The sequence below is a fragment of the Castor canadensis genome, chromosome 7 (genome assembly GCF_047511655.1).
Source record: "Castor canadensis chromosome 7, mCasCan1.hap1v2, whole genome shotgun sequence".
In the NCBI taxonomy this organism is placed as follows: Eukaryota; Metazoa; Chordata; class Mammalia; order Rodentia; family Castoridae; genus Castor; species Castor canadensis.
Genome location: NC_133392.1, coordinates 932,847 through 959,130, shown reverse-complemented (window position 1 = coordinate 959,130; position 26,284 = coordinate 932,847). Strand labels below are relative to the sequence as shown.

General features: G+C 51.1%; 1 protein-coding gene across 3 annotated transcripts in view; it reads left to right on the top strand.

The window, feature by feature from the left end:
* Positions 1 to 25,771, top strand: part of Inpp5a (inositol polyphosphate-5-phosphatase A) — a 203,507-nt gene extending 177,736 nt beyond the window's left edge. Inside the window, exons 10-16 of one of the 3 annotated variants that reach the window (XM_020182976.2) lie at positions 1,445 to 1,540; positions 1,706 to 1,780; positions 11,359 to 11,432; positions 20,826 to 20,937; positions 23,512 to 23,580; positions 24,293 to 24,380; positions 24,468 to 25,771. In XM_020182976.2, coding sequence (XP_020038565.1) covers positions 1,445 to 1,540; positions 1,706 to 1,780; positions 11,359 to 11,432; positions 20,826 to 20,937; positions 23,512 to 23,580; positions 24,293 to 24,373 — 507 coding nt within the window. In that variant the 3' untranslated portion in view covers positions 24,374 to 24,380; positions 24,468 to 25,771. Of the gene's footprint in view, positions 1 to 1,444; positions 1,541 to 1,705; positions 1,781 to 5,317; positions 5,983 to 11,358; positions 11,433 to 20,825; positions 20,938 to 23,511; positions 23,581 to 24,292; positions 24,381 to 24,467 lie in introns of those variants that run through there. The other 2 variants (XM_074078028.1, XM_074078027.1) reach the window with 2 other exon arrangements.
* Positions 25,772 to 26,284: the final 513 nt, after the last annotated feature.

Below are 26,284 nucleotides of genomic sequence, written 5' to 3'. Positions count from 1 at the left end.
CAAGTGGCAGAGCACCTGCCTGGCAAACAATAAGGCCCTGAGTTCAAACTCCAGTACTGCCAAAAAAAAAAGTTATGTCTGTTGCAGTGGTCTTTTTAAAGTAAAAATCCTATGTTCTCTTTTTCAAAAACAGGTTTTTGAGGTTTATTTTCATGCAAATCATATCTTAGTCGTGAACTATTTTTCAAAAGTTATCTCCAGCCCGAGTTAGTCCCCAAACCTTGAGGGTAGCTCTGCACACCCTAGAGTGTTTACCTGCACTCTGGAGTTCTCTCCGCACACTCTGGGGTATCTCTTCCTGTCCTGAGGTGTCTCCTTATTTACACAGAGCCTAGTCTCCTCCCAGTGGTTCTCCCTTGTTGCTCCCTTGTACTTCCTTGTCAGATGTATTTGTAGCATTTCTGTATCTGTCACCCTTGCTGTGTGGAGGGAGCGCCTCTGCCTGGGGGTTCTCCAGCTTTGTCCTGCCTTTCCAGCGTAACCCTCTTGATTGCTTCTTGCACATACTGATGTTAAAACAAGAAGTTTTTAAGCAGGTCTAAATTACTAACCAATCAGCTGGGCCATCTGCTCCTTACCCTAGACCTTCCTCCAAGGACACACAAAGCAAGCGACAGGGAGGTTGCCTATCCTCTGCTATCCAGATACTACAGCCCTCTGAGGTGGCTGAGGTGGAGGCGGGGCTGCAGTGGTGGCCCCTGCCCTTGCTGTGTCCTTGTCTCCATCCTGCCACTCAGTTCTCTGGGTGCACAGGCACCCCCAGCTCCTGGTGTGAGCCAGAACGTCTTACTGCTTTCTGGGGTTGAGAGTACCTGCCTTCTTGTCCATCTGGCTCCAGACCCCTGGGACTCAGTGCCAGTGCCATGGTCCTCACTGCTGTCTGCACTGCAGGGACTGGCTGCACAGGGAGACTTGGGACCACAGAGTCACAGTGTGGCTTCACTCATCCCTCTCACTTCTGCTGTAGCTAAAACACACCTGCTCAGACTGTTTCCTCCAGTCACTTTTAAGGTCAAAGCTGAGCCAGTTCATGGGGGAGGCCCAGGGTAGACCAAAGGAGGTCCATGGTCCCTTGATGGCAACTAGCCCAGACCCCCCACTGTGCATCTCTCTGTGCAGCCTGGGTGTGGACACTGCCCGTGCCCTTGCTTTCCTGTGGAAGCGCAGGGCACAGTGTAGTCTGTCTGTGTCACACTGGCCATTGCACTCAACTAGGACTTGGAACAGTTGCCGGCCACTGTGTGCCTTCTGTGGCAGCTAAGGCAGCTGAGGGGGCTCCCTGGCACAGGGTATAAAACCATGTGAAACAATGCTGAGTGCCTTCCCTTTCAGTTGAAGGCATCTGGAAGGCCCTGGCCGTTGTGGCCTCAGGGTGACACTGACCTGGGGTACCATGTAGGCAGACCTTCTCCTGGGACTGAGCTCTCTCTGTGTCTTCCCGCAGACACTCTGCACAAAGGCCACGATGCAGACAATCCGGGCTGCTGACACCAATGAAGTTGTGAAGTTGATATTTCGGGAGTCAGACAATGACCGGAAGGTAAATGCCCATGACGGGGGACTAGTGACTCAGGGCAGCCACCAGCCATGCCCAACTGGGGAATAGGGCTGTCTGCAAATGCCTGGAGCCATGAGAGGAGGTCACTAGGGAGGTGCATATGGATGCCTTCACCCACTGGGTGCTGAGGCCACTCTGACTTGGCAGGTGGTACTCCAGTTGGAAAAGAAGCTCTTTGACTACTTCAATCAGGATGTCTTCCGGGACAACAACGGCACTGCGGTAAGTTTTGTTTCTAGGCTTGTGGCCAGTTATCCTGGGACTCCTCTAGCTCTGGGTTTGTGGGCATGGCTGGGTCTGGATCCAGCTGGGATGGCTGCCTGGAGCATGCCCTGTCAATGGCAGCATTGACACTCCCTTCACCAGTCAACCCTGAGACACCTATTGGGAGAGGTAAGGTCCTGGCTGCCAAAGACACAGAGCCAAGGAGTCCTTGGCTTCAGGTGAGCAGCAGGGACTGAGGTTTCATTTTCAATGGGGAGAGGCCACTTATGTGCAGTGATGGGTGTCTGCAGGCTCCTCACATCCCTGTGTGACCTTCCTGTGTGTGTGTTGCATTTGTGTGTACTTGAGTACATGTGTACAGCTGTATGCTTACATGCCTCATGAGTTCAGGTGTATGCATGTGCATATATACATAATTGTGTGTGCACGTAAGTGTGTACATGGGTGGATGTGTGTAAGCATATGTGCGCATGAGCATACATGTGTAAATCAAAGTGTGTGTTAATGAGAATGTGCCCTGCCAGAGGCAGCCCTGGCCACATGCGACCATCTACATTGCAAGGGCCTCATGTAGACCATTGCTGAGAGGGGCCTCATTGCACTCCAATTGTCATTTCTTACTGCAGTATAATTCTCTCCAGGCTTTATGCAATAACTATACAGAACTTACTGGATTCTGGATTCTGGTGAATGTGGAATAGCAGTGGCCCATGTCTGTGGTGTGCACTCTTCCCCTTGGGCAACTCCAAGCTAGTGACCATGACATTTAATAGCGAGCTCTAACATGATAAAAGCGAGAGCACACAAGGGAGGGGTGAGGATAGGTAAGACACCTAAAAAATTAGCTAGCATTTGTTGCCCTTAACGCAGAGAAACTAAAGCAGATACCTTAAAAGCAACTGAGGCCAATAGGAAAAGGGGACCAGGAACTAGAGAAAAGGTTAAATCAAAAAGAATTAACCTAGAAGGTAACACCCACGCACAGGAAATCAATGTGAGTCAATGCCCTGTATGGCTATCCTTATCTCAACCAGCAAAAACCCTTGTTCCTTCCTGTTATTGCTTATACTCTCTCTACAACAAAATTAGAAATAAGGGCAAAATAGTTTCTGCTGGGTATTGAGGGGGTGGGGGGCAGAGGGAGGGTGGGGAGTGGGTGGTAAGGGAGGGGGTGGGGGCACGGGGGAGAAATGACCCAAGCCTTGTATGCACATACGAATAATAAAAGAAGAAAAAAATAGCAAGTTCTAAAAATTGAAGAATTATCCAAGCTGTTCATAATCAGCTGCCCCACTGGGACTGACGTGGTAGGTAAGAAGGTAGAATGTTCCTGCTGTCAGGAAGCTGCCCACACTGGCAGGTTTGTGAGTGGTGGGAATAGACCTAGTTTTTGTGGGTTAGGCCCGGTAGGGTGTGCACACATGCCTACTCTCACTGGCTTATCTTGTACTAGCTGGGTGCCTCGGTTTCCTCCTCACAAGGATTCATGGGTCAGTGTGTGAAAAGTGCTTAGAACAGAACAGGCTACATCCAAGTACTTGGTGAAAGGAGACTGCCCAGCTCTCCAGCAGATACCAGCAGCCTCATATCCCCTGGATTCTTAAAAACCCACCCATGCAGGAGTAGACCTGCTGCCTCCACCCACTGGTCCCCAGCTCCACAGCTTATCCTGTTTCTTCCCTTTAGAGGTGACATCTACCACTTATCCAACCCAGAACGCAGAAAAGTCCCTGACTCCCTTACCTCACTTGCTGATCAGTGCCTAGCTTGGCCTGGTCTAGTTCTCATAGCACATTAATCTTTCCCCTCTCTCTGACCATGGCCCAGCCCCTCCTGCTGCTGCAGTCAGTTGGCTAGGCCTTGGCCTTCCTGTCTTTGGCCCCATTGGCCTAGGAAGCTGAGACGCTGGTATCACTCCAGATCACACCAGATCGACTTTTGCTTGTCTACAGGAAGTCTCTCCACTCTTTCCCTGCTCTGTCCAGTAGCTGTGCCCTAACATGAGCCCTCCTCCTTACTCCTCACCTTCTCTAGTGCCTTTCCACACACTCCTCATGCAGACACTTATGTCTCAATGGTGGTTCCCTCTAGAGGGGCAGCCCCCTGCCCAGGGCAGTGGCCATGTTGTCCTGCCTACTGTCTGCATGAACAGGGCAGTGTTCTAGCTCATTTCAGCAGAGAAGAGAGACACACCACATGTGAGGTCAGGTGCCCAGAGGGCAGAAGCCATCCCTTGCAGCTCTATAGCCATCTGAACTTGGAGAAGACCAGGGAGGGGTGCTTGGGGCTCCCAGGAGAGTGGGGTGACCTGGGACCCTGTGCAGAGCAGGAAGTGAGTGAAGGATCCCTCAGAGGATGCTGGGTTGGCCAGGAAGACAGGACATTCTAAAAAGAGCAAAGAGACTGATAAGAAGGAAGCTCCAAGAGATGAGGGGAAACTAGCGTAAGCTAGGGCAGAGCTGGGAAGAGGGGAGTCCACATATTCTAGAAACATCCAAGTGGTGTCTCGTGTGTGTTCAAGAGCTACATGGTTCTCTTAGCAGCTAAATGAAAATGTGCTGCTGCCATTGGAATGATCATTCTCATTCTACTGTGATAATGTTTTGTGTTGATCAGGTGACATTGTTCCGTGTCTTCCTTTAAGGAGAAAATTACTTTGAATATTCAGGAGAACTTTTGAATTTGATTCTAATATTAAAAAATCACAGTTGAGTTGAAGTAAAAGATTTCCATGTGGTGATTTTGGGAAGACCCTCCTTCCCCCATGCTTGTCTTGTGCCATGTCTGGAATCTCAGGTAGAAAGAGTGGTTTGCGGGGCACCTGAAGCCCGGGTGGCCTGTGCCTCCACAGGGAGACCATGTGGTTTCTACAAAAACCCAGATGTGAATGGGACCATAGGCTGTGGCCTCACCCAGCCGCCATTCAGTTCCCCAGGCACACTGATGCATGAGCATGAAGGGATCAGGCCCAGAATCCCAGGATTTGTCCCCACAAGCCTAGAGGGACAAGGTGAACAGCTGATGAGCATCATGGCAACCTCATCGTCATGGCCTGGTTAAACACACTACGCCTTGAACTCTGAAACAAACCACCTTATGCAGGCTAGATGTGCCTGTGCTGGACGCAGCCCCAAATCCATCGTGTCCTTCATCAACCACCGTTCTTGTACCCGTCTGACAGAAATTTAATTCAAGCTGGCTCCTGAAAATAATTATTGTATTTTAAGAGTAGTAATCATTGCCCGGGACATGATTGAATGTGTCCATGCCTATTGACTTTTTCTATGATTTATAGCTTTGTTTAGTCGATATTCCCATCGAAATTGTATAATTAATTATAAGTGTGGCTGTCAGGGCTGCAGGATGGAGTGCCCTGGTGAGGATTTGGAGAGATTAAATTTTCCTTGGCTGTCCCAGGGCAGGGCTTGGGAGTTTTCGAGGCGCTTGGCCTGTTGGACAGAGATGTTTTCTGTGTGTTTAGCAACCGCCCGAGCTCTGGCGCATTGATTTTCTGGGCTCTTTTTTCTTTATCAGTGCACTGTCTCTGCAGCAACAGTGGAATTTGTGCAGCTGGGACGGCTCCTGACAGATACGTATGGCCAGCAGCTGCTTTATCATTGTCCACACACGGTCTGTGCTGTTTCTCACTTTGTAATCAAGAGGAATGTTTAAGATACATGTGAAATTGGTTATCATGTTTGTGAAAAATCTCAAAGAGATACAAATTATCAATTCAACAGAAATGCAATGTAATTTCCAATCAGAAACACCTCACATCTGATATTTCGTACTGGTGACAGCAGTGGCTTTCATGTTGATGTGGTAGCCTAGAGCCTGGGGCATTCTCCACCCTGGTTGCACAGGGTGGAGGTCCTGCTGGCCTGTCAGAGCCAGCTGACCAACCAGGGATCCATCAGCCCTACCCACACCCACCCTCCACACAGTCACTGAGCAGTTTTGCATTTGTCTGTGTGGCTGTCCTATTAACCTCCTCTGTCACCACTGGATATGAAGGCTAGGAGGGAAAAAACCAGAAGGCTCGTCTGGTTTGTTCACCAGCAAGCACTCAGCGGAAGCCTAGTATGAATTGTTAGATCAGCGCTTACACACTTTCAAATTTCAGGGTGTCTCTGTATGGAAGACGATACTCTAATCAGCCATGGGCGATCGAGGGCAAGTGCCAGGGGTGTCTCCTCCAGCACAGGTCTTGGGACTTGGGGATGAGGTAGGTGTGGGTGATGGGTGAGCACATATGGGCTGTGCTCCGACAGGATGGGCACAGGGTACAGAGGCCCATACCTCCTTTCCGCTCTTCCCTGTAACTTGCTTGAAGTTATGCTTATTGGAGTATGTGCATATACTTATTTGTGTCTTTTTTTTTTTTTTTTGGTGGTACTGGGGTTTGATCTCAGGGCCTTGTGCTTTGCCAGGCAGGTACTCTGCCACTTGAGCCACATCCCCAGTTCTTTTTGCTTTAGTTATTTTTCGAATAGGATCTCACATTTATGCCTGGGCCAGCCTGAACAGTGATCCTCCTATTTATACTTTATAGTTTCTGCGTAGCTAGGATGACAGGCATGTGCCACCATGCCCAGCTTTTGTTGATTGAGATGGGGTCTCATGAACTTTTTGCCTGGGCTAGCCTTGAACTGTGATTATCCTGATCTCAGCCTATGTCTCCTTTTTAGCCAAAAATTTTAAGCAAGCCCTTGCCATACCAGCTGCCCCCTGAATGATGATGTCCACTTTGTCACCTCTAGGCAGAGGCCTGAGGGAGGCTCTGGCCGCTTCAGAAGTAGATACACACCTGGGGAGGCTCTCGGGGACCCCAACACAGCTCTTCAGTGTCCTATTGAAAGTGTTGGGTGACAGTGAAAGGTACCCTGCATATGGTCTTCAGGGACTTGGCATTCCCCCCCGCAACATGGGCACACAGGTGTGCAGGCACACATGTATGCATTTGGAAAACATTGATGTAAAGTAACCTCACCTTCAGAGGTATCCCAGACTGGCCATAAGGATCTCCAGCCAGTGGTCATGCCAGCATTTGGTGGTCTGATGCACAAAGAGCACAGAAGCAAAGATAATTAGCATGCAGGCAGGTAGGCTTATACTCAGCCCCACCTGAGATTTTAAGGCAAAACAAATGTATATGCGTGTGTGCATCTGTGTGCATGTGTATCTGTGTGTGTACATGAGTATGTATGTACAGGTATGCATTGTGTTATGCACATGCATGTGCATGCACATGCTTGTGTGTATGTTGCATGTAGGTATATGTTTTCACATGTATGCACATGTATGTTTCTGTGTATAGAATGCTTGCCAAAGAGCTGCAACGACAGCATGGCAAAGGGACCTAAACCCCCATGGAGCTGAAGGACTGAAAAGCCCAGTCATATGGCCAGCAGGAGTTATGGGCCCTCAGCTGGACCTGCTGGTCTGTCCTCCTGTGTCCAAGAGGTTCCTGGCCTGTGGGTGAGCACAAAGGAAGATCCCATGAGGCAGAGGAAAAGTCCTAGTGTGGCTGGAGGGGTGGGTGGGCCTAACCCATCCTGTCTCTTCCTGTTAGAGCAGTGGTACTCGTTCTTCCCAATAAGAACCAGGTAGGAAGTGCCCTCTGTTGAACTTGCCCTGAGATCTGAGATGCTGTGAAACAGCAGCAGGGCTAGCTGGCCCACAGTGCCAGGTGCCCTGTCTGCTGGGCTCCATCAGGTCAGGCCAGGGTTACTCCTTGAAAGACTCAGAAGTTGAGGGTCCACATCTTCCCTAGCCCTGTGCATTACCTTCTCTGTCTCCTGCGCCCAGGACACACCCACGGGACCTACCTTCTCACTATAGCCAGAAATCCATATGCTTCCACCACTTGGCACTGTGCTCATAGACTCCATCTTTGAATCCTGGCAGCCTCGTCAGGGACCACCCACCCCTGAAAGACAGCTTCATCTTACAGGAAAAACAGCACTTTGTTTTCCGAAGCTAAATAAATTACTTTTGGCTCAAATTCCACCTCTGCACCGTCCCCATCTGTGTGTTCCTGGCCTTTGTTCCCCCTGCCACCCCCCCGCTGCCTCTAGCAGAGCAAGGTTGTATCTAGCAGAGTGAAGGTGGAGCAGGCCCATAGTCTCAAAAGGCCAGCTGTGCCCTGATGACTTCCACAGCCTGGGCAGGTGACAGGCCAGAACTGCAGACCTCAGGCTGCAGGGGACCTAAGTGATGCCAGTCAGCCATGGAGTCAGTGCTGGGAAGAATGGACTCTGCTGGTGCCAGAGCCGTCTGAGTGCATCATGAGAAGCTGTGAGCCCAGTGGTGAGCAGAAGCCTTACTGGACACTGTCTCTGCCCCCACTGTGGTGCTGCCCAGGAGCTGCCAGCTCTGAGCACTTGGGTGGTAGGAGGAGGCTCAACAAGTGGCTTTCGTTACCTCCTGATCTCAATGGCATTGCTGAGACAGGCTGTGGAGCTCACCCTGCACTCGAGAGCAGAGGCTTGTTTCCTGTTAGCAGGCTTTTGTCTTTGTGCCATCTCTGAGGCAGGGTGGCCATGGGGCAGCACATGTCCAACTCACAGCTTCTTTGGGCGGCCCAGGCCTTTCTCTCCTATAGCCACCTCCAAACAGCTCGAGGAAAAGGCCACTGGCTGTTCCCTTCTGTATGACCAGCCCTGCTGTTCCTGGACAGCCTCCACATAGCATCTCCTTGCAGGGAGCTTGGGAAAGAATGGGGGTCTGGCCTGTAGCTGGCAGTGACTCACTAGATCAGGCTTTGATCCGGTCTCTGGAACCAGGGCTTCTGCCTGCACCCTTCTTTGGAGGTTAGGCCTCCATAAGGTTCTGGGAGCTTCCTTCAAAGGGTAAAGAAAAGTGAGGAAGAGAACCAAGCATCTGCTCCAATGCCTTGTAACTCTGAAGTTGGCGTGTGGAGAACTCCTTGTCTGTAGTTTCCTGTCACGAGGTTGCAGTCTCTCAAGTGTAGGCCTACATTCACGTCACAACTAGAAATTTCCAGAAGTGGAGAACCAGAGAAGACAAGCTCACAGTCCCAAACTACAGGGCATGGGGCAGGGGTGGGGTGAGGTTCCTCCTTCAGTAGGGTCTGGAAATCTGCCTGAAGGAGTCCAGTGCTTGAGTAACTGGTAGCCATTATATAATAATCTTGTATCTTATAATATGTCTTATAAAACATAAGTTCTTAGATTATTGACAAAATGAAAGAATCAGAAACATTAGTATCCACCATGAAAAAGGAACCAGCAAACCAGAAATCACAAAGCTTTTGACTCACAGTAGTGGATGAGTTCCAGGCAGAGCAGGCACAACTGAAGAAAGGCTTTATGAACTGGGTGATGGATGGAGGAGTGGCCCAGATAGCACAGAAACTTAGTGTGGCAGAAAGTGACTGGCAGAGATGGGAGGTGAGCAGGGGTCTGTTCCTCACACAGGGGAGTCACATGGCTGTCCAAATAGCAGGGAACATTACTGCCTAGGAAGCAGACTTCTGAATAGGAGGAATGAAATAGCAGAGCATCAGACATAAAGAGAAGACCCTACAAGCAGCCTGAGGCAGCTACCAGGTTACCTGCAGGAGCACAGCAGACAGCTGATGTCCATAATCACAGCTGTCAGAAGGAACCATGATTTGATCCAAGAGCCAGCTTGCGGTTCTGCAAGCAGTCCATTCCTCCTTCCAGAGCGCTGCTGGAATTTTATTGCATAGAGATCTGGTCTCACCTGCCAGGCAACTGCTCTCACCAGGGCAGAATGAAGCCAAGGGGGCATTTGTGTGAAGTGTGAAAACACACAGAATGAGGCAGGGACTCGTGCTTATGCAGTGGTGATGTAAACCATCCCGTTGCCCCAGGCACCAGGTCAGGACATCTCACATGAGGCTTTATTGCATCTCTGAGATTGTATTTCTTCTTTAAATAAACCATAAATGTAGGAGGACAGAGAAGATTTAGCAACTCTAGGAGGGTGAGACCAGTGCTCTGCCTGTGTCTCCTGAAACTTGGACGTGTCACCAAACTTTGGGGACTGCCATGGCATTTTGGTCCTGTGCATCCATTGGCCACTGTCCTGTCTAACTCTGATTGTGCCCAAGTCTCCCACTTGGGCCTTCTGGGAAAGCTAGCTACTGATCTCACACTGGCAGACAGCTACAGAGCAAGTGTGTTTGTCCTACTTCTTGTTGATCATGTAGCCAAGACCACGTTAGCACCGGACTGAAGCCAACAGCCTCCCCCAGCACACAACCTGCCATCCTGAGCCTGTCACTGCTTCACCTATGCACCTTGGGAACCTGCTGTCCTCCACCCAGCCAGTGGCAACACTGTGCACTGTGAATGTTCCCACCATCAGGAGGTGGGCACCGCACTAGGTCCAGACCCCCAGCCCTGGTATGTAAGCCGCACCAGGCAGGGATGGAGGCCTTCCATCTTCAGTTCCTGAATGTTCAGGACACCACAGAATGTGACTCTGGAGGAGTGAGACTGAAATCTTCTTGTGGGGATTTCAGTTGTTTCCTCTGTCCTAATCTTTATCTGGCCCCAGGTCACAGTGGCTGGTGGTCAGAAGCAGGTCCAGCCTGGTGAAAACAACTCCAGCAGAGCATGGATGGGAGGCCCATGCAGGTGGACAGGTAGCAGCCTGTCACACAAGTAATTACTGTGTACACAAGGCTGCTAATTGCACACTCAGAAATGATGAATGAGGTGGCAGGAAGGAGCGAGGACACAGTGTGGTTTTTAGGGAACTGGATGCAGTGCCATGCCCTCACACAGCTGTGTGGGTGGGATGTGCTTAATGAACCACATCCCCAGGGTGTGCATGGTGGCCATCCAGAGATGTGTCAGTGGGGGCCTGTTCCCTCCCCCAGGGACTGTGTTGCCTGCCTACAGACTCACGACCAGTTTTCTTTCCTTTTTTTTTTTTTTTCTTTTTTGGGATATTGGATTTTTTTCTTTTTTGGGATATTGGATTTAAACTCACCTGTTAAAAAGCACTATATACTTGAGCCACATGCCCATCCCCTTTTTCTGTAACTATTTTTTCAGATAGGTCTCATGCTTTTTTGCCTGGGGCCAGCCTTGGACCATGATCCTCCTACCTGTGCCTCCTATGTAGCTGGAATTACAGTCATAAGCCATTGCATCTGGCCTTTGGGCCCATTTTTTATGTTCTGTTAAAGAGTTGACCTTGCTCACTCTGAGTTACTTTAGGCCCTGGGCACAGTGGAAGCTGGGTCCCTTCTGAAAAAGTAAGTCCTACCCTGAGAGGGCTGCTGGGGCCCCAGTCAGGATGAATGCTTGTCAGAGTGCCTGTGTGTGTCTTGTGTGTACAGGGCCTATAGCCTGAGTGCTGCAGGTTACAGTGCAGTCATCAGAGGCAGCTGGATGCTAGAGAGGTGTATACTCCCAGATATTTCTGATGACAGCTTTTGGCTCCGAGTAGGGCAGATGTCACATTGAATGTTTGAGCCCCACCAGTTTCTGGAAACAAGCATCCTGCTGCACAGAGACTGCCGTGCCCCAGCAAGGAAAACCAAAATGATGTGATTTTCTTCTTTTTCTTTTCCTCAGCTCTTAGAATTTGACAAGGAGTTATCTGTCTTTAAAGACAGACTATATGAACTGGACATCTCTTTCCCTCCCAGGTAAGGAGCACTGTACCTGCTGACAACCTTCCCACCTTCTTCCTTGGGTTGCCTGTGTGTCCATGTACATGTATGCATGTGTGCATCTGTGTCTCTTTGTGCATATCGATATGCACCTGTATGTGTATCTGTGCACCTCTGTGTGTACCAGAGTTCGTGTGTGTGCCTATGTGTGCACCTGTGTTTACCTGTGTACATGTGCATGTGTGCACCTGTATGTGTACCTGTGTGCATTGTGTGAGAGTTGCATCTCTTTCCATCCTTTCTATGGCCTGAAGAAAGCAATTAGCTGTGGGTAGTAAATAATTCTGTTTCCATTTTTTTAAATGTCTTTTCCAATATGCACAAGAGGTCGTGTTAAGTTTGCACTAGTGGGGTGCATCTCTCTGGCATCTGGATATCTGGATCCATGTCTTTCCCTGGCATGGACCTAGCCAGGGCCTCAGAGGTCCATGGTGCAAAGAAAGAAGGATGAACTAACGGAAAGTGGAGTGCTGAATTCGTGTCTTTCACAGGTTCGCCTATTCAGTAGCCAGGCTGAGGTCTCAGACACTTTTACAATACAGCCCACAGTTACAGGGCTCAGGAAGGCCACCTCAGGGTTGCTGCCCAGCACATGTGGCCTCCTGGCTCTGAGCCCAGTGACTCCTGGGAGTCTCCTGATCACAATTAAATGAGCAATGGAATGTCTTTCTTGATACGTCCTATATCTAAAATGCTCAGGACTTGCTTCAACCTTCCCTCTCCTCAGGATAGCTGCCTGACGTCCTGAACCACAGGATGCTGGATGGAAGCTCAAGGGTGTCTTCCCCTGGCTCAGCAGGGCTGGCTGGGAGCCAGGAGTTTGGGGGCCACAGCAGGCCATGGACTCTACCCTCAGGGCTTGTGGGCCTGAGTTGGCATCTGGCTCTGGGTTCTTTCCCACCACTACAACCTTGGAAGTCACCTGGCCACTGGAGATACAGGGTGGGACCTGACCAGGCTGGGACCCCAAAGGGCCTTATAGTCAGTGCCCAGTTGGCCAAGGGAGAGCCCTTGCACACCAGCAGGATCAGGCATCAGCTTTTATACAACCAAGTCCACCTCACTACGTCACATATTCTAGAGGGTGGAGCAAGTGGGTCATCAGAAAGGGCCTGCTTGGTGACCCCTGGCATGTGAAGTACATCCCTCCCAAGAAGGTGGCTTTGGCCAGGTTTACTGAGCATTGGGACCAAACATAGCACATCTACTCCAGCCCATCTGACTGGAACACATTTTTGCCAGACCAGAGGGGAAGGCTGCAGCGGGCTTCAGAGGGAAGCTTTGGCACCAAGAGGAACAAACCAAGCACTACCTGTGTGTTCCCAAGGCTGCCTGGGGTGAACTTCATGCAGCATCTGCCCCATTAAGTGCTGATAGAGTGTGGTTGGTTAGGAGTGTGACTCCCAAAGATGTCTACACTCTCATCCCACAACTGAATTTGTTTCATGACTTGCCACAGGGACTTTGCAGAGGCAATGAGTGAACTTAAAGTAGGGGCGACTTCTTGAGTCATCTGAACGGATGCAGTCAAATAAAATGAACATCCAAAGCAGAGAACTGACCAGCGACAGAGAGAGGTGCAGAAGGGGGCTCACATGCAGGGCAGGCTTGCAAAGTGAGGGCAGCCTGGAGCTGACAGCAACCCCTGCTCAGGGCTTGCAAGAAAAGGGGACCCACCTCGTAACATCCTGACAGGCCTGGGGCAGACGACTGAGGCCAGAGTTGCCTGAGCCCTTCCATGAGGCTAAGCACCACACCATGGTGTCTGGAAGGCATTTTCAAGTGAGCTGGGAGGAGCCTTTCTGGGAGGCAGTGGGGATGGAGGTACTTTGTGCTTTTTGGGAGCTCCTTCTTGTCCTATGTGCTGCCTGCATTGTCATGGTGACACAATGGCTACACACTGTGGGTCAATTCAGGAAGCACACCGATGACCTCAGGGATACACTTCTTGTCCTGAGGTCTGACTTCTGGACATGTGGCTTCCCTGGAATGTCCCAGAGACATGTCCTCCCCAGCACCAAGATGCCCAGAGAGTAGAGTGAGTCCATGGTACCTATGAGCTGCTTTCTGTGCTGATGACACTGCACATGACAAGTCTCACACTAGTTACTTTTGAAAGTGGGTCCTGAGATCGCAGAGCCCCGACCTCAGTTCTGTACTCACAGGTGCTGCCCAGGAGCCAGCATAGGGCCTCTGGCCAGCCAGGGCGTGGCTGCCCCCATGCAGAGCAAGGCTGTTTCCTGAGCACCTGGCTGCCCACATGGCTGTGAGCCAGCAGCTTCCATGCATTTCAAGGACATGGGCTGTGCTGCCCTGTTGGAACAGTGCCCTACCCCCTGGCCCTTGGACCCTGCTTCGTTCAGCCATTTTCAATTTTGCTTCCACTTTCCAAGCTGTTTCTGTCCCAGCCAAGTGGTATAGATAGAGTTCCTGGCTGCAAAGCTTGTCCTTTCTATGCCACACTCTGGTAGCTCACTGCTGCTCTTAGGGTGTTGGGATGGTTTATTCTTGCTCACCTAAGTGCTTTCTGGAGCCATGACTCAGCTCAAGGGCTGTGCTCACAGAGGCGACTGGGAAAGGTGCTCATATCCAGACACCCAGAGCCCTCAGCCCTCGCTCTTCCAAGTAAAGATGAGGCATTTTTAATGCCTTCATTAGGGACGACTCCAAGTGTGTTGGCTGCAGGTGGCAGACAGGAGGCAGAGCAAGAGCAGACAAGTGGCTGGACAAGTCCAGGCTGCTACTACCTCCACCACAAAGAAACTTCCAGGATGCAGGCCGGGTAAAGGCCTCAGTGTCATGTGTATTTCACATGCTTACAATGTAGAAAGGTTGTAAGTGCCTGCTTGGCAAGAGGACATGATTGTGACCTGGCTCATGAGGCTGACACTGACCAGTGTCCCTGGGGATGGACCACAGCATCGGCTGTTTGAAGTCAGCAAAAGTGGGAATAAACTCTTCTAACACTGTTATCTCCAGCTCCCCAGGTGTCCAGGACCCTCAGGGAAGGGCCAAGGGATCCTTGACTGCCCCAGGGGCCCCTGCTACTCCCACCTGCAAGCCGAGACTTGGTGTAACTCCCCAGGAAAGCCCAGCTACGCGGGTGGTGATTCATAGCACCTCAAGATTACAAAAAAGACTCTTCTTTTTGTGCATCCTAGCTAACTGAATTTCTAATTTTTAGTTTAATTTGAAAGTTTTATAATGAAGAGGTCACATTAGAAAGACGTGGTTGTACAGCTGCATTTCCCACCAGTGTGGCAGGAGTAGTATTTCCCCACAGCATTAAAGGTTCTTACTAAACCCAAAGACCATGGGGACGTGAAGATGGTGCCTTTCAGACTGCATCCCACTCTGCCCTTGCAGCATAGGACTCTGGCACACTGCTCACTCTGCAGCCTCAGTACCTGGGGGTGACTGAGCTGTGTGATACCCACACTGTCCAGGCCAACCACTGCAAATCCTCACCTCACCGTGTCCAGTCTCCGTGGTCCAACAGCAGGGGCCTGGGACGTCTTTCCTACCAGCACATCATTGACTTTGTAGCGATAGACACTGGCAGCTTCCTGAGTTTGTATCACCCCAGTACCAACCCTCCCAGGTCACGTGTGCTCTGTGTGGGGGCTGATTCTTTGTGGGAACTCATGCATTAGAGAGGATGGATGATGTCTGTCACTGTGCTCGTTTTAAATAATATCAGTGTATTTGTAGATGTCCTATACAGTGTAGTGATTGAATCTACTGAGTAAAAAGCAAAGCCATGTCCCACCATCTAAATAGCTGGGACTGCACAGCGCCCTGGAACCACATCCTGGAAGCCACTGCAGCCCATTTGGGCCTAGGACCTCTTACATTAAAATTACGGAGGACCCCAAGAAGCTCTTGTTTTGTGGGTTCTATCTACTGATAGTGGCTGTAAGACACTGAGCCCATTACATGCTGACATAAGCGACATTCTAATGAAAAAATAACTGTTTTCCAAATCAAAAAATTATGACAATAACAATGTTTCACCTTTTAAAAAAGTTTAAAGTTTGTCTGGACTGGTGTCAGCTAGAGTGTGGAGAGAGCGGCAGATGTGTGGAAATAGTGTTCTTCCCTCACCTAGGCTGTGAGCACTCCTCTCTCCTTGCTCCTCTCTACTAACTTGGAGAAACAGCACTTTCCTAGACCTTGCTGTAGTGTGGAGTTGGAAACCTTTGTGAACTGTTGGCTCTCCACTCAGAACAGGTCTTTGGCCCTCACACAGGGTATAGTGGCAGCATGTCTGTCCTTAGTGAGCCCTGGATTTGGAGTGCAGCAGCTGCAGGGTATTGGCAGCTCACCCAGAGCCAACAGCATCTTCGTCTTGACCCTGTTTTCAGCAGATGAGTCTTCATGGGGTAATGCCAGGCTTATGGGCAAATGCTCTTTCCAAAATTCTGGGGTTTCTTGAGAACTGTGATGCCAAGACCAGCAGCGCAAACACTGTCAGCTGCATCATCAGAGACACAGGCTCAGCTTGTGCCTTCCTGAGGAGACACCTGCAGCCACCAGTGGCAGCACTGTCCATCAGGCTGTCTGCAGAAGTGGTGCTACACGGGCCACACACTCCTAGCCCGGCAGAATGCTCCCTGGTGCTCACATTTCATCCCATTGAACCCTAGGAACCAGATTTCCCAGGCCTGGGGCTGCAAAGTAAGCATTTGTGCTGATTTGTCAGAGCACTTGTACTGACCCTGCTTCTGCCTGACTGTGAACTGGTGCTGAGGTGGATGTCCTGATCTGTACAGTGGGTACTGCTGGGTTCCAGTGCAGGCACCATACTTCCCACCATGGCCTCACCCATCGTGCAGCATCAACACTGTGGAAGCTGCTAATCGGATTGCTGTTGTGAGCATAGTTTTACCTTCTGGACCCCGGAAGGGTTCCAGGCCCCCCTCAGAGGCCCACACACCATACACCAAAAACTGGCCCCGAACTGAAACAACCAAAACGCTGTGATGGATGCCTGGAACTGAGATGGAATGGCACACAGCATGACTAAGCAGGGATGCTGCTGCCAGTCCAAGAATGAATCTAAGTCAGTGTGGTGTGTGAGAGTGAGGCCCATCACGGAGTGGACACGTCAAGCACCATTCTGTGTGTGCTTCACCTGTGCATGTTACACTTCAGTATGAAGAAATTTAAGTGTCCTCCAACTGCCGATCAAAGCTTGCCAGAGAAAGCCGAATGGGAAGAATTGCCCCTTCCCGAAGAAATTAACTCTACACACTAGGAAAGAGGTGCCCTTATTGAATAGATTGCAGAATCAGACCAAGTTTTAGCTTTTGAAAAAGACAGGGATGGTCTGCTCCAGACTTGTCCAGCCAGAAGAGGTTGTGTCTCCTTACTAGGACATTTATTAAAAATTAAGGACTAGGAAGGCCTCTTCAGACTTTCTGTGGGCCATAATTTGAGAGGTGTTTGTAGATATGAGTCCATGATGTAATAGTAATCACATGTATACCAGCCGGGCAAGGCTAGGCACTCAGGCAGGGAGCGAGGGTTTCCATCCGTTGCCTAGTCACTGAGGCCTGGTCTGTGACTTTGGACATGCGCTGAGGGTGAGAACAGTTAGTGAACTGATTAATTAACAGAAAGCTGAACCTGCAGCCCTGGTCACTCAAGAGTGAGAACAAGCACCAGCAGAAGCAGCCACCCCTGGGGTGCTGGGAGCCAGGGAAGGGTCTGGGCCTCTGCTGCTCCCGGCCACCACGATGCTCTCACAAAGCACTTGGGCTCGAGTTCTTCCGCTTCATAGTTTCAGTCTTGCCACGGTCCTTACTGCTCAGTTCTTTTTTCTTTGGTTTTAGGGGTTTTATTCTTTTTTGGGTATTTCAGTAGCAGCTGGTGTCTTTGAAACCAAGTGTCTGTTCACTGTGACTCTGGGCCACCTGTAAATGTGGCTGTGCCCTTAGCTGCCCATTTATTGTGGTACACGAATGTGACACACTAGGCTGTCACAAGAGCAGCACAGGGCAGGGAGAGTGGAACAGAGGGAGGCTGTCTTCTTCACACCACCTGCAGGAGTGGGGGTGGGCTCTGCCCCTGCCCTTTTCCCTTCCTCTTCCCTTCATCCCTTCTTTGGAGGACAGCCTGAGAACCACTGTAAACACACTGGCTAGCTCTTCCTCACTTCACCACCTGTGGTTCATGAAGAGCAGAGAATCACAGCAGAGAGGTGGACTTCACGGCTCCCTCTTCCAGGCCTCCTCCTGTCCTGTTCTGCAGGACTCACAAACACAGGCAGCTCTGTGCTTCCTGCTTGTGGTAGCTGCGGGGTCATGGCAACACTATCCGAGTCCAGCCCACCCAGGTCTTGGGCTGAGGCTTGTCACCAGGGCGGGGCCGGCCACGAGCAAACAGTCAGCCAGCAAAGGTGCCGCTGTCCACATCCTGAGGGACACAGTGTGAGGGGCAAAGAGGAAGGGAGGCAGTGTGGCCAAGGAACACAGGTGGGCGATTGTTAATTTTATCACCACTGCAATTAATTATGGCGATTATTCCTGGAGCTGTACAGGGCCGAGATAGGGCCAGCTTGTCCTGCCTCCCACTGGAGCAGGTCTGCTTCCAGATAAGTCCGGGTCACAGTGCTGCCTGCATTAATCATCAGTGGACAGACTGCAGCCAGGCCCCTGCACTCAGCTGTGTAGCCTCTGAATGGAGGAGGGAATGGGACTCATGGTCCACACTGGCCTCCACACCCTGTCTAGGACTAATGCATTTGTTCTTCAGGTGTCAGGGTGTCCCCCACAGGGAGTCCCCCAGCCTATGGAGATGAGCCCCCAATAGCCAGGCTCTGCTGTCAACCCCAGCCAGGGTGTCCCCTCAGCCCCTGGAACTCTCCCATGGCAGCCAGAATTGCTCTGAACCCCAAAGGAGTCAGGGGCACATGAGGCCTCAAGCTGCCCTCTGGGTAAGGGTTAGGGAGTTGGACCCCCTGCTGTGACTGCCCTATCCTGGAACACAGCGTGTCCAAGCAGTAACCATCGTCAGGCTTGTCCCCGTGGACAGGGGTGGCCCTTGCCAGCTCCAGTTTCACAAGTTAGCACATGCTGTCTTGTGTTTGAGGAGTGGAACCGGCTTGTCTGCAAAGTCATTTAAGTCACCTGTAAAGCCAGGAGCGGTGCTTCAAACCTAATCCCAGCTACTCAGGATGTGAAGTGGAGGATCTCAAGTTTGTGGCCAGCCTGGGCAAAGTTAACAAGACCCTATGTAAAATCAAAACAACAACATCATATAAGCAAAAGGGTTGGGGATGCTTCAAGTGGTAGAGTGCTTGCTGAGCATGCATGAGCCCCAGGTTCAGTCCTCAGTACTGCAGAAAATTCAAGACCGTCATCACAGCAAAGGAGAGACCCAGAGTTCAGTAATTACACTGGACTCTGTCTCTGGGGCGTGTGGTGGTCAGCGCCAGGTGAGCCCCCTGCCACCCCCGACAAGTGGCTCACAAGGGTGTTTCCTGAAGCAGTGACAATGTTGGAGCTATTGTTGGACATGAGTCAGTGTCTCAGAGCATGCCCGTTCGATCCTCTGACCTAAGGTGGCACCTTCCAGTAACGCTTCTTAGGTTTGGGCTCATCTGGTCACTGTTGGCTGTATGTAAGCTGCACACCAGACACTCATCTGAAGACAATGCCAGGGCCAAGGGATGGCAGTGGGGACAAGCAGAGTCATAGAGTCTGCCAAGACCTCACCCCTGAATCAGCGAGAAGATCCTGACTTGTACACCCCATGCAGGAAAGCCGGAGACAGCGCTCTGCTGGACAACTGAGGATGCCGTTTCCAAGGAGACATGAGCAAGCTGGGGAGAGGTTGTCAGTAAAGGTGCCCTGTGCCTGGTCACAGTGAAGAATGCCCTACTCCAACACAGCACAGTGCTAGAGGAAAACAATGCCCAGCCGTGTGAGCTGCCCAACCCACATGGGGGAAGGCATTGCAGTTCTGTCTCATCCATCATTTGGAAGCTGGGCAGACCTCGTGCCCCATCCTGCTGCTTTCACAGCCTTGCAGCCCTTCCTGCTGCACCCCCCACTTCACAGCTAGGCAGCGCCTACCAGGGGTTGAGCTTCATTTCTTCATGATCCACAGTTGGGGTAAACTGAGAAACACTTGAACAAGTGTTCTTGTTTTTTTTAATCTTATTTTTTTGGCAGTACTGGGGTGTAAACTCATGGCTTCTCACTACCAAGGCAAGCACTCTACTGCTTGAGCCATACTTCCAGCTCATTTTAGTGTCCTTTAAAAATATTATGTTATTATGAGTAAAAACTGCACAGATTTTGTTTTTGGTCAAATTTGAGGCACTAATGAGGTAAAATTATGGTTCCCTGCAGGAAGCTAGGGTCATAAGCCCCAGTTTTTGTGACTGTTTTTCTGCTCCCCTTGGGAGCAGAAAACCACTTAGATGGTTGAGGCCCAGGGATGATCTTAGACCTCAAGCCCCCCAAGGACAGTGGAAGTAGGGCCAGGCCTACAGGCAGCATGGGCCTCTTCTGAAGGCCACAAAATCAACAGGTGCCCCGACAGCATCAGGCTGGAAAATCGGTCCTGTTCTCTCAGCTGAAGTCAACAGGAACGTTTGAGCATAAGACACCATCTCAACACCCAGTATCTGACATTTGGAATTAACCTGAGGACGCACATCAGACTTTTGCAAGGATGACCTCGAGGGTCTGCTGAAGGCTATAGGAGCCTGTGGACGTACCACACCTGGGGCAGCTGAACTCATAGAAGTGTTCTCCTCCCTCCCCCGCCCTCCTCCCTCCCCCGCCCATGCTAGCCATTCTCAGTGGGATTAATTACTACAGGGCAGTCCAGTCAAGGCCGGGTGGGTTTGTTTTCTCAGGGTGGGCCCACTTAGATGGCACTGCACCTGGAGCTAGGGCTGTGGCACTCACCCCAAACACAGGTAGAGGCAGACAGCCTCCTGGAGTCTGATCATGTGTATGAATGAGGGAGCCAGCTGCACATGGAGGCACAGCAAGGCCAGTGGGGGGGCCAGGACAAGCAATGCTGGGGCAGGTGGCAGGTATCTGAGGCACAGACAGCAGGCCTCCCTGTAGTGGTGCTCAGGGTCATGGCCTGAACACCTGGGCTGTCCAACAGGAACCGAGGCCGACAAGTGGAGCAGGTGGAGGAAAGATGTGTGTATGGTTGAGTTGACCTGAGCCGTCTAGATGCACACAGGGAGAGGCAAGTTTGATGTGAAGACTTTAAGTTGGGAAACTTCTATTCCAGAAGCTTGTGTGTGTGCATTTTTTCCCTGGATAGCACAACTTTTCCTTTGGACCACAGGGTTGGCTGAAGCCAGCATGCTGTTAATGCTGTGACTCCGTGTCTCCACAGCTACCCGTACAGCGAGGACTCCCGTCAGGGCCAGCAGTACATGAACACCCGGTGCCCCGCATGGTGCGACCGCATCCTCATGTCCCCGTCTGCCAAGGAGCTGGTACTCAAAGTAGGTGGAAGCCAAGACCCTGCCGCAGCCAGGATGGCAGGCAGGGTTGGATCTCAGGGCTTGGTGGCCAAGCTGCCTACCTAAGGGACACTCTAGGGTGGGCCCCAACCTCATCCTGAGGTGAGCTGAATGGAAGGGCTCAGTTACCTCCTGGCTAGTGCTCAGGCCCTCGTTGGGGCCACTGATTCCTGAATTAGAAGTGGTCATCAAGTGGTGGGCTGAAAATCTTTTGATTGTGTCTGTGAAGTGTGGCAAAAACGTAGTCAAAGCCAGGTTCTCATCTGGGTCAGGTAAGTTACAGATGAGTGGTGACGTTCTCAGGAGGCCACACAGTGCACCTGGCATCGGGAGCTTGTCAGATGGTTTCAATGTCTTTCTGTTCCCAATTTTAGCGTAAATGGGGTGTCATCAGAGGAATGGGCCTCTGAGTCAGCTGTGTCAGCCTATGGGTGAAAACAAATGGTCCATTTGGGCAGCTGTCTGGTGCTCAGCAAAGCTGGGGTCTGACCCTGGCCTGGGCAGAAGACACTGGCACCATAGTGGGCTGGGATTCTGTATGTGGCATCTCTGTCCCCACTTCCCGGGCCCAGGGAGCTAGGAGACCCCCACTCTCAGCTAGCTTGGGCTCTAGTCACCCTGAGGTGCCCCCGTCAGTTCCTGTGCCAAACAGTGCCGCACATACATAACATCACTCCCAAGGCAACCTCCCTGACTTGCGGGCAGCAATGCCTGCTTAGCCTTTCTGGCCTCGAGTATGTGTCACTCTCCCCATCCAGGCTCCTCGCAGATTCTCTCATGCCCTGGCCCTTTGTACAGAGGGCCTCAGGCCCTGGCAGTGGTGTAGATCTTTGGGGCAGCCAGGGAAGGAGGCAATGGTATCACCAAAGCCTCTTGGGTCTGTTGGGGAGCTGGGGTGTGGTGAGGGCTGGTCTGGCGCACAGGGCCCATGGCCCACTGTGATGCCTGCTCACCCAGGGCCATCACTGAGGAAATGCCACTCAAGCCTGAAGCTGTGCTTGCTGCTGACCAGGAACCCACAGACCCCAGGCAACCTAGGGGGGAGTCTGGTTATGGACATAACCTTGCTGTCCAGTCTGAGCTTGCTCATGGGCTCTGTGGAGGTGACAGTGTGAGAATTAGGTGGACAGCAGTATCACACATTCAGTGGTAACCTTGCCCCCACCAGGGGAGAGATGGCTGTAATCCACCAGGAAAATGTCTAGGGTCAGAAAACTGCATGTTGTGGTGAGGACCCTAAGAGAGTGCGTCCGTGGACTGGAGGCAGAAGGCTGGGGGCCCTTGTGACCATGCAGTGGCTGTGTGCAGCTCCAGTGTGTGCCTGCCTTACTTCCTCTGGGCCTCCAGACCCACGTTTCCACACTTCAAAGCCACAGTGAGAGACCCAGCCAGTTCTGCTCTGCACCCACGCTGAGGACCACGTACACTTGGCCCTGGAGGGGGCCTGCCTCCAGGGTTGGAGCCCCACAGGCCCTCCCTCGGGCAGCCCAGGGTGCAGCTGGAGTTACAGGACCAGCAGACGGTGTGCAGGCAGCCTCCGCAGTGCCATCCATCATGCTATGCTCAGGTGCCCCCATCATGTTCCTTTCTGCTTCCTGAGCCCCAAAACGCCAAAGCCAGTGTGCCGTCCGGGATCCTCGGCGACGAATGCTCAGTGAGGCGTGCCTGCATCGAGCCCACGCCTGCTGTAATTTGTTTACTGTCCAAAGACTGTGCAGTTGAAAATCCACAATTTTATGCTGCCTTTGTAAATTACCACACCACCTTTGATGAATGTCTCTACACTTCCGCAAAGGCGGACCGCGCTCCTGAGGGATTGGAAAGTGTTCATGCACGCGGCACCGAAGGTTATGTTTTTATGCTTTCTGGCAGGCAACCATGCTGGAAAGTAAATCTGACCTTAAGCTTCCTACTGCATTAAAGATAATTCAGTTTTTACTTTATCGTCTCGGATGCTTCAGCTACGGATATAAAACTCCAGCCCAGTCGGAGCTGACTGATTACCAGCAACAAACCTCTGCCTTCTTGACCAGAGTACAGGAGTCTGCCAGCCTCAGTGAAGGAAGTGTGCACTTAATTAATATGTGTACATTGCTTTGTGCAGCAGAGTTCTGAGTTAACAGAGCAGGCTGTCAAAAACAAATGTAAGAAGGGAAACTGGGGATGGAGGGGCCACTGCAGTTAGGGATGCACCCTGAAAACAAGGTTCAGAGTGGCACCAACTGCAGAGCCTCCCAGTACCTATAAGCATGCAAGAGCCTGGCAGAGGAAACCTGGGGCCCCCTTGCCCAGCTCCCATGTGACTTCCATCCTTCTAGAAGCAGGACCCTTCTCTGCAGAACTGGCCACAACCATAAGTGCCTTCCTCCAAAGCTGGCCTATCCTCCTCAGGGCCACTCCCACCACCAGGGCCCTGTGAGGAAAGGGCCAGCAGAGGTGACTGTCCCCACCCACCTCCGCGTCCTAGGACACTGCTAAGCCCCTGCTTGTCACCTCCTGGCGGGACCTTGGGGTGCCTCAGCCTCCCCACACCATCCTCTTTCTGTTTGCTTCCAGTCAGAGAGTGAGGAGAAGGTCGCCACCTATGGTCACATTGGACCCAATGTCTGCATGGGAGACCACAAGGTGAGGTCCAGAACAGGATGGGGGGGGGCAGCTCCCACCTTTTCAGTTTGTCTGTACAGAATTATTTAATAAAATATCAAAAGATAGATAATATGGGTAGGGAGAAGGCAGACAAAAATGACTAACCATAACTGAAAATACATAATTTCACTATTTGTAAAACTTTTTCTCTTAGCTGGTTATTTTTGAAAGCTGCTTCTTGAGCATGCATTTGGACTATTCTCGTGGACTTCTTATGCTCAGCTCACATCTTCCAGGCCAGAGTAGTGGTACATAGGTGTCGTACAGGCCTGGTGAGCTCAGGACAGGCACTGAGCATCTATACAGGTTATCTGCACGTGTGACTGCCCTGGACCACTGACCCTCAGGCCAAGTCACAAGTGTGCTTCCATCTTCAGCCAATTCAGACAAACCCACTCCCTGCACTCCAGGCCTCTAAGCACACCACCAAGGCTGGGTGTGCTTCCCTTCCCCACTGTCTGGGACTTCTTCAGCAGTTCCTGAACTCAGCATTTACACTAATTTTTGTCTGGTATAACACCTTGCTTACAAACATGAAGGGGCTGTCTGGAGCCTCTCCAGCCCAGCCAGGCTAACTGGCTCTTGACTGAGCATTACTTCCTGTGGATGCAGTTCCAGCCTCCGGGTTGGGGGGGGTCTGGCGGGAGGCGGTGGTGCACACGCTGACACCCCTCTCTTCTCCCTGCTGCAGCCCGTGTTCCTGGCCTTCCGCATCGCACCCGGGGCAGGTAAACCTCACGCACATGTGCACAAGTGTTGTGTCGTGCAGTGACGTGGTGGTAAATATGACTCCTTCCCTTAGCTCTCCTTTCTGCAGCTTTTCCTGGTGTGTTTGTTCCTTTAACAAATGACTAATTCCACTGCAGGAAAGAGGTGCCAACGCAACGAAAGGGTCCTCGAGAGACCTCCCTGTAGCAGTGTATGAAACATACTCCCAGCAGCTGTGTCGGAACCCGCCCCAGCATCACCTGCTAGATGGCCGGCCCCACACTTCGCTTCAGCCTCCGGACCCTCCGGACAGCCTCACATACCTCACTCTGTCTGTTCATGTGACATTCAGTAGATATATTGGGTTTCGAAATAAGTCACAGTTCTGTTGCCAAAACTCTAATAGACAGCAAAAAGATTCCGTATTTTAGACTTCACAGTTTTCCATTTCCATGTCAGTGGAGGAGCTTCTCCAGTACACAACCCCAGGTGTCCAGCGTCCTTTCTGCCAGGAGGGAGCCAGCACCACCCAGGCAGCAAGGTCAGGTCGCCTGACCTGTGTGGTCTGACTCTACTGCCAGGTTACATGGCGCCCAAATCACGCTGCAGCTGCTTCCCATTTTTATATATATAAATACATATAAATATATACTTTTTAAAAATAATTTATAAATCTTACCAAAACTTATGCTGAGTATACTTTCCAGTATGCGTGCACGAGTGTCCTATCGGCAGGTAGAAGCGCAGGCTAGGAGTGGAGTGATGTGTCTGTGGAAACGAGTTCCCAAGACACAGGACCTAGCGTGCTGGCAGGAATGGCCCTGTGGCACATCTGCACTAGCAGCTTGTCACTCCTCTGCCTTTTTCTGTGTAATATTAAGAACTGAATGTGAAGTTTATAGCTAGACTGGGTGTACCTTTTAAGAATTTTGTAAACCGTTTTGTCTGTCTTTTGTTACCGTTTTATGGTGCCAAGTATCGTACATTAAAACCATAATCTCGTGGGAGAATTAGAAATAGCCTCGTCTGCTTCCCACAGGTTGCTTCTAGCACGGACTGTATGTAAACGTGGAAGAGGAGGGCACGGCTGTCTGCCAGCCCTGCGTGCAGCCCATGTCTATACTCTGCTCCCTGCACGAGCACCAAGTGCTGAGGACGGCAACTGCAGAGCCTGTTGACAAAACACAGCGTGCGTTTATTGATTTACTTCTGAACACTACAGCTCCTGGACTGGGCCAAAGCATGAGTTCATGTTGGTTTCCACAGAAGTCACTACCATTGCAAGTGATCTGGTGTCCCCAGGCCGGCCTGTGTCCTTGACACTGTGGTCGCTGCTCCTCAGGGTGTCTTGTGCGGTCACAACGCATGATTGTCTGTGGGATTCAGCTGTATGTCCTTCCTCTGAAGGCTTTGGAAGGGACTGCCCGGTTCCTAAGCAATAAAATTGATCCTGGTGAAAACAGTTCCTGCTGCTTTTGTCTCCTTGCGTCCCTCTCCCTTTTCCTTTGAAATGCTAAGCATAGCTTCTGGCCTCCTTTGTGCCCTCTTGTTTGTGCTCAACTCACTGGGAATCCTGGAATTTCACTGTGTCACATACTGTTACAGGCACCAAGCCCTTAGTGGGGAGTAGAAAAACCATCCTGTGGACTTTTCACTGTAGTCAGAGACTGGTCCCTGGACACTTTTAATTATATTGTATGGCCTTACATAAGCGCTTTGCTTCCCACAAAACCTTTCAACAAAACGAGCTCCATTCTTAACTCTAGCTGAGACAATGGTTCACTCACAGAAAAGGCACTGCTCCCCCTTTTAAAATGTATGTATTTGTAAATTACGTTTATGGGCGCGCGCACACACACTGCTGCCTTTTTTAAAGAAAACCAGCCACTGGCTCAAAAGATCCATTTCTTTAACTTAGTGGTACAGTCACATGACAAAACAAAACTCAAGCCTTTTACATTTCTCATAAACATTT